Source organism: Notolepis coatsorum (assembly GCF_963971535.1).
Source record: "Notolepis coatsorum genome assembly, chromosome: 14".
NCBI classification, from domain to species: Eukaryota; Metazoa; Chordata; class Actinopteri; order Aulopiformes; family Paralepididae; genus Notolepis; species Notolepis coatsorum.
This window is the reverse complement of record NC_140178.1, coordinates 71,683,022-71,691,509: the sequence shown is the minus strand read 5'-3', so window position 1 is coordinate 71,691,509 and position 8,488 is coordinate 71,683,022. Positions and strand designations below refer to the sequence as shown.

Here is an 8,488-nt window from a genome sequence, read left to right as displayed (position 1 = left end):
AATGACTCACATTTACAGAAGCCTTGCTTGTGGCACATTTGTTCTTATTCGTCCCCCTTCTCCACAGGTACACACATAATAATATTATACACGTCCCCCGTCTCCACAGGTACACACATATTATTAATTATTATACACGCCCTTCTGTTGTTATGACGACGAAGTCGTAAATCCGCCATGTTGTCCCAGTAGCGGCGTTGCGACAGAGACGGAGCTCAAACGACATGAATGTTGAAAATAATCATACGGCAGAAACAGAGAGGGAGCAAACGGATCACGGCAACAACATCATCAGCCTTCCAGCTACCCTAGGCGATGAAGGTTTATATACTCTTTTCTTACAATATCAGCTTTGTGTTTTTAACAGTTGTTGTGTTTGGGCCTACAGCCCCATCATGTGTTGCTAGCAGCTAACAAGCTTAGCTTCTTCCCTCCAACGGTTGGCCTTCCTCTGATCTAACGGCGTTAGCTTAGACATTATATTCACGCTAGCGAGTTAGCTTGGAAGCTAGCCGGTATGAGCTCACAGCAAGCACAGGGGATATTATAGATAACTAAGCACAACTGTAACTTTACCATTCAACTATACTATTGTCTGTTACTTGCAGATGAGGATGTGCACAAGTGTGGACGCTGCCAGTCCGAGTTCTCCACGCTCGAAGCGTTCATCCAACACAAACTGCAACAACAGAACTGCAAGAAGCCTCTTGAGCCGCAGGAGGAGGAGGAGGCGAACCAACAGGAGGATGATGCCGAGCAACTGGACCAAGCGGTAATTCTAGTTAGCTAGTAGCAGCAGCAGCCCCCTGGCCATATACAGTCCTGGATACATCCATGGGGAAATCTTTAGGTCCAGAGATTGAAGGAACCTTACAACGTAGATTAATTGAAAATGGGGGACCCTGATGTAAACAAGACTAAAGTCTTTCTCTTGTCTGCATCCCCTTAACAATTGTGTGTATTGAGCTGTACTGTATTGTACCCATTCTGCAATCTGTTAAATAAAGTTTTCAATCAATCAATGATCTGTTTAGGTCTCTAGATGTGTGACCACTGTGACGTTATGAATGTACCCGATGTGACCACTGTGACGTTATGAATGTACCCGATGATCCTCTGAAGTAGCGCGTAGACTATTATCTGTCAATACAACACCGGTGCATTGATTGCTTCGTGGCACGTGACGTGACATTTTGCCTGTTCTTAAAAATATTAGTCCCAACCAAGCACTTGTATCTAGTGTCAACTTGGCTCTAGTCAGTATATTTTAAAAAGCAGCGCAGTCATGTTCCATGAATAACCAATGCACCCCTGTCCCTGTGTCATATTGACAAGTTGCTTTAGTCTACACAGCTGTACTTCAGGTGCCTTCAATCTCTGGACCTAAATATTTCCCTATGGGTTTATTCCCGACTGTATATGGCCCGGGGGTTAGCTAGTAGCAATTCATAGTATTCGATTGCAGACAAGACATCTAGGTCCTAAACAACAGGTGATTGATTGATTGAAAACTTTATTTAACAGATTGCAGAACAATACAGTACGGCTCAATACAAACAACTGCTAAGAGGATGCAGACCAGAAAAAGTTGTTGGTCTTGTTTACATCAGGGTCCTCTATTTTCAATTAATCAAGATTTGATAGTAATCAAATAGCAGGCGATCGTTGTTAAATGCCAACCACGGGCCAATGTGCTGCGCGTGCCATATTGTATGGCAAAAAAAAATATCACAAGAATACTATGAATGAATATACATAAAACAACGAATACAGGCAGCTAATGCTCAGCCGACACAAAACAAGCAGGCAATCTGATGTCATGATGTTCCTCATGGAAATGTTTGTGCTTTATGCTAGGGTTCTGCAGCCGGGGAAAACGCTGACTCTGTGGTCATAGTGGTGGAAGGGGTGTCCCAAGATGAGATGGAGAAGATTAATGGTGGGTCTACATTGTTGCAAACCGAAGTAGGTTTGAAATCTGTAAGGTGATTGACTTTGTCAACTGATCCCCTCATCGGTTTCCTTTTAGTTAGGACAGAGGCTGTGTTGGGCCGAGGGCGCAGGAAGAGAACTGCATCAGTGAAGGCTGTTGACCAGTCAGACGGAGCAGAAGTCAACATACCTGATGGTGCAGGCGTCGACAGGACCGTCTTTGTCAACCAAGAGGGACGCTTCATTTGCAAGATATGCAAAAAGACATTTAAAACTGTGAGTCATATGTTCAATCAGTTTTCTTATCAGGACGCTTGCTATTTTGTTCTTAGTATTCTCTTCCCCTGTCTTTCACCCTACCAGATCAACATCCTGAGAACACATATGAACACTCACAGTGAACTGAAGAACTTCCTCTGTGAACTGTGCGAGACCGCCTTCCGTACTAAAGGCTCCCTGATTCGCCACAATCGCCGTCACACAGGTACAGGAAGTGGAATTTGAGGAGCACAAGTAATTGATAAGGCAGCTTGACCTAAAGGGAGAGTTCAATGATAGTAGAGGTGTGAATCTTCACTGGCCTCAGGATTCGATTAGATTCTACGATGCAGCTCAATAATATATTACATCCTCAATTTTATAATCTATATTACTGCAAGCAGTCAGATAAAGTAACTTTTATTTAGAAAGTTCTTAAATCAGAATTGTCAAAATAAATGTCTTTACTAGTGTTGAATGATACAGATACTAGAAAGGTATCTCGATACCCAGCTGTTAAAAACGGTTCAATACTCTTTATTAGTATCAGTATTAGTATCAATACTTTTAGAATAGCCTGATGCTGTATTTTCTATGAGTTGAGTGGATGCATGACCAGAGCACTAGCTTTAATAATCCAATAATAATATATTTGATTTGTAGGGGGCTTTATAGTTGTGCAGCAAATCCGAAAGCGCTACATTGTAAAAGAACATAAAAGCTAGCAAGAAACACATTTTAATAATTTTATTATTTTATTTTAATAATTGATTATGTTCTGTCGATGCAGAATAGTCCACGTCCGCATCGTGATGCATCTTATAATCGAGACATTTCCACACCCCTAAATGATAGTGGACCTATAATTCTTCTGGCACCTAACCGGACACGTTGCTTGCCATCGAAAACGTTGGTTATTATCTGCAACAGCTGTGGTTTAAACTGCATGTTTCGGAGAGACGATGCTACTGATTTGGGATTCTGGCCTGGCCTGTGACTACGTTTAGATTATATTACAATTTATTGTCATTATACAGCAGAAGTACAGTACAATAAAAATAAGTTTGGCATCCAACCAGAGTGTAAGGATGGGAATCGAGAATCTGAATCGATTGGGAACCGGTTCCTAATTGTCCGATTCCTGGAATCGCATGCCTCTGTGACTATCGATGCCATGTTTTTCCCGACAGTTGCGCATTTAAAAACAATAACATTAGCGCCACGCATGCAGCCATAGCAGACTATTTGATTCCTTGACTAGGAAAACCTAAAGGGCTTGATATTGTGACCGTTTTGTGTGTGCAGTGAAAACTGAAAGTGCTTTGCGTCCTAGTCATTCATTTACATGGTAAAGTAACGTTAGCCGCTAGCTAGCTAAATAGCCATGCTCATTGTAGAGCGAGACAGAAAAAGAACACTGAGCTGGCCTTTATTTATACAGGTAGGTTATTGCGAACAAATTCTCTTTTGCAATAACGACCTGTTGAATGCAACTACAGTTCAATAGATTAAATTAGTTCTCAAATACATTATTTTATTTAAGTGTATAGTTAATTTATTTTTTACAGTTTTTGTATTTTTCTGACATGGGGGCTCAACAATAAATGATAAATGACAATCAGAAATCTCAAGTTGCATGTTGTTATTCTAACCAGCTTAGTTCTGTTGCATTTCCAATTTATTTATTAAAATTATAAATGTATCAGGAAGCGATAAGGGAATCGACAAAGAATCTGATCGATAAGCAGAATCGATAATGGAATCATATCGATAAAATCTTATCAATTCCCATCCCTAAGTGCAATAGTAATATACAATGTACAGGTGATTAAACTTGGTATAAAACATATAAATTAGTACTACTGAGTATAGTGCCATCAGATGTATGTGTACAGAGTTGTAATACCAATATGTACAGTGATACAGGTATAAAGACAGTGGTCGTAGTCATACTGGCCAGCAGCGTAACTAGTAGAGTTGGTAAGGGATATGTATTGTATAGATATAGTATTTACAAATTTGTAAAAGGATTATGTGCATGCATGTACCGACAGGTGGATAGTAGGGCTGACCCCTATTAGTCGACTAATCGGTCGAAAGGAGCCGTAGTCGACTGCCAACCTCTTAGTCTAATACAAAAAATAAAACTAAAAACACTTTTATAAAAAAAAAAAAATCCAAAAGAAAAGCGGCCTAGAAGCGTGGCTAACGCTAATGGCACACATACCAGAGGCTAACTGCCTACGAAAACAGGCACAGAGGCACTGAAAGAGGATTTCACCCATCTAATGAACACACTAGACTAGACAAATATCAAGATGTATCCATCAGTGGACCAATTGCATGCTTTTGCAGAGGACAAGAAGCCTTCAGTCGACTCAGTTAAGCACCCCCCACAGCCCAAATGGAATGATTAAAAAAAAAAATTATATATATATATTTTTTGGTCGACTAATAGTCGACTAACTGCAAATTTTGGCCAATCATAGTCGACTATCCAAATCCTTAGTCGGGGACAGCCCTAGTGGATAGATATATATAATTATATGTACGGTAAGAATATATATATATATATATTAGAGGTGGGCATAGATTAATTTTTTTAATCTAGATTAATCTATCTGCAATCCTGGATTTAATCTAGATTAATCTAGATTAAAATGGCTCAAAAAAAAAAAAAAAAAAAAAACTGCCGAAGGCATTCAAAATATGTGTGTTCTACCCAAATAATGACCAGAAGTAAGTCCTTACTTTTTCTTTCCTCCTTATGTTTCTCAGGCCAGGTGGCCCATTACACCATGAGCCCATCTCCCGTTTCCAAAATGCATTACAGACTGTTTGAAAAAGCTGTTTTGCTATGATAATTGGTAATGAAATATCAAAATAATGTTCAATAAGATGTACTTGTGTTTAATAAGTTGTTTTATTCAGAAGTTAACACAAATAATATTACCAGTACAGTACAGTATCTAGCACTCTCAGGAGAAAAACAGAAATAATCATTTCAAACTTGAACTATGTGACATGGCTTGAATCAACTGCTCCAGTGGAGTTGCTCAGTGGCCAATGGTGTCAACTGTGGTTGTACTGGGCAGCTCCCAGGTGTGAATGGAACTGTGTGAATGTGAAGCAGGGCGTTCCTGAAAAAGAGCATCTGTGCTCAGCGAACCTACCCTGGGTAAATAAAGGTAAAAAAAAAAAAAACGTAATTTTTTTTTTTTTATAGATTAATGCGTTAATTATATTATCGCGCGATACTAGCATAGCGTTAACGCAGCACGTTAACGCCGTTAACGGCCCAGCTCTAATATATATATAGCATTTTTTTTTAAAGGGGAACTATCTTATAAATGGCCTTTTTGAGTGTTTAGCATTGTTTCCTAGCTATGTGAACTTATATTAATATGATCTATGTCTCAAAATTCTCATATTGGCGCATTCTTCCAATTCTCTTCTCACAATATTCACCCTCACTGAACTGAGTCGTTTGAAAATGTGCCTATATGTGATGTCATATAGTCACCGCTGCATGTTAATGTTCAGCAGACGGCGCAGGCCACACAGTGGTTTAGGAGCCCAGGCTCAAAACAGCTTGAGATCTTGAGGTAGAAAAATGCTGTTTTTGAGGACTTGATTAGAAATACAAAACAATGAATAAAAAAAATATATATATTACAGAGGTGTTCCATAGACTCACAGGAATTGTGTAAAAGTGCCCAAATAGTGAAAGAAATAGTAAAATAGTTCCCCTTTAATTTTTTTTTTACCTTAAACAGATCTTTTTCAAGTTCCAAGTTTTAATACTCTTATCAACATGCGAGTCAACAAATGCTTGCTTTGTGCAGCCATTTAACACAAAAGGATGACCCTCATGCATTGCAAATTTGCATCAAATTCAAAACGGAGTGATGCACAAAATAACTTAAAAGAAAATAATAATTTAAAACAATGAATAAAGTGTGCATGAAATAATAGGGGAAAGAAAACGTTAGGAACTTGTTACATTCACACACACAAGGGCTGATTAATCACACACCCCCCTCTCTCCCTCACACACACACTCTCCCAGCTTTTTCTCTTTTGCCCCTTCCTCATCTCTCTCACCCCCTCTCTCTCTATATCTCACACACACACACACACACACACACACACACACACACACACACACTTCAGAAACAAACATAGTATCAATGAGAGCATCAATAATACACCTGAGTGAAGTCTAGTAAATTTTTTTTTTTTTTTTTTTTTTTTTTTTTTTTTTTTTTTACTACTGCCTGCGACCAGTGACTCAGCCGCAAAAGGAGCTCCAGTTGGGGCAACGGCTGACTGGGACAAGATGGAGGGTGTAGATGTGGAAGAGTTGTGTTGAACCTAGCAATTACATTGTTGCTCCAAACGCTGTGAACATTATCATTGACACACCTATGCCTTGGTTGTGTTGAACCTAGCAATTATATTATTGCTCCAAACGCCGTGAACATTATCATTGACACACCTATGCAGGGCTTGACGTTAACTTTTTGGCTCACTAGCCACTGTGGCTAGTGGTTTTCCAAAGTCACTAGCCACTCAGCATTTTCACTAGCCCTGGGCAGGTGGGCAGGTGTCAATGTCACGCCCTGCCTACAACCCTGCAGCCTGGTAACCATATTAAAAGGACAAATGAAAAAAACTCATATAAACACTTCAGTCAGACTAGAGCAACCCGACACTAGGGCTGACCTTCGAAGATTTGTTTGGCAATCGAAGCTTCGGGGCCGAGCTTCGATTTTAATTCGAAGCTTCGGGGAAAAAAATAATAATAAATTTTTTTATTAATTTTTTATTTTATTTTATCTTATGTTGTGGGACTTGTACAGCACTTTGGTAAACTTTGTTGTTTTTAAATGTGCTCTATAAATAAAGTGGATTGGATTAATTAATTAAGTAGCCCCTTTCGTGACTGTGACGCAGCCAACAAGGTTTCACTCGGCTGTGTGATTTAATTCAAGGTGGATCGCTGTTGTCGTTTGAACAACTTCAGATTTCATGGGAACTACCAATCCCCCAAACCAAGAATGTTTAAGATGAATGAAGTAAGATTTTGATTATTTGAAATATGGCCTGTGTAGACTAAACTATGCACAGAATTATGTCAGTCTACAAGGTCCGGATTCTACATGGTCCGGCAATGTAGACCTTGTAGACTCCACTACAGACCAATTATCAGTGAATGTTCATGCATTTTTAAGAAGGGCTACTTCCACAAAAAAACAAAGAACTCACCAAAACATCTCAGTAGCACCTTATCTAAATGTTCTATTTACGTTTATCAAACGTTATTATCTAAAGATGGTAAGCGAGTGTTGTGTTCATTCATTGTTCAAGACCATAGACTAGAGCAGGGGTAGGCAACCCTAGGCACGCGTGCCTGTATAGGCACGCAGGGGCATGTTCATAGGCACAGGGGGCAGCATAATTTTTTTTCTTTTTTTTGCTTTGAAATATTATAGTGAAATATTTTGCACTGTTGTCTCATTTATCTTGTTGAAATCCTCCCACAGGTTCTTTTTACTACCACATATTCAATTGAGACCCTTTATTTGTTTATTATTTCAATTTAGCTGGAAATACATTGCTACATCATTCAGTAACATTTGCAGAGCCTTATAACAAAAACATTATTACGGTCACCATTGTGACCAGTGGGATTAATCAACAAATTGTATTATTTATTTTTCTATTTCATTGAACATTGCACATGTTAAAAGCAATTTTTTTACTCAATGTGAGTATTACCAAGTCAACTTGTGTTCTTAAAACAATGACAATAAACATAGTTTTATTAGGTTGAAATAATGTGGTTGTGTACTTATTTTTCTGTTAACTTATTATTGATTGAAAACTGCAAACCTTAATGCACAGTAACTGAACTCAATATTTGTAAGTTCTGGTAACTTATTATTATATTTTTTTTACAGTGTAGTCTTGCGATCAATCTTATTTAAAACTTATTTACACGATATACCTCACATTCACCCTCCATTCACATCCTGGTGTTCTCCATTAGGCCTGTAGGTGGAGCTATGACAGCACACATACAGTACACACACCGATGGTGTGTGATGTGTCCAAAAATGAATGGGCAAATGTGAGTGAAATGGTCGCACTGTATGCAGCTGTTTGTCTGCATTGCACCCCCCCCCCCCCCAACTCAGATTTAGGGTTGATACAACCATCATAATAATATTGTTAATAATAACAATAACAATAATGATGTAATGTAAAAATTATCATTAAAAAGACCTGATTATGA

At 38.7% G+C, this 8,488-nt stretch overlaps 1 protein-coding gene across 1 annotated transcript in view; it reads left to right on the top strand.

Annotated features, from left to right (window-relative positions):
• The first annotated feature begins 202 nt into the window (after positions 1-202).
• The window catches only part of e4f1 (E4F transcription factor 1), a 39,090-nt gene continuing 30,804 nt past the window's right edge, over positions 203-8,488 (top strand). The window contains exons 1-5 of the mRNA XM_084329141.1: positions 203-321; positions 609-772; positions 1,858-1,939; positions 2,030-2,208; positions 2,296-2,416. Of these exons, the coding sequence (XP_084185267.1) occupies positions 225-321; positions 609-772; positions 1,858-1,939; positions 2,030-2,208; positions 2,296-2,416 (643 nt within the window). The 5' untranslated portion in view covers positions 203-224. The remainder of the gene's footprint in view (positions 322-608; positions 773-1,857; positions 1,940-2,029; positions 2,209-2,295; positions 2,417-8,488) is intronic.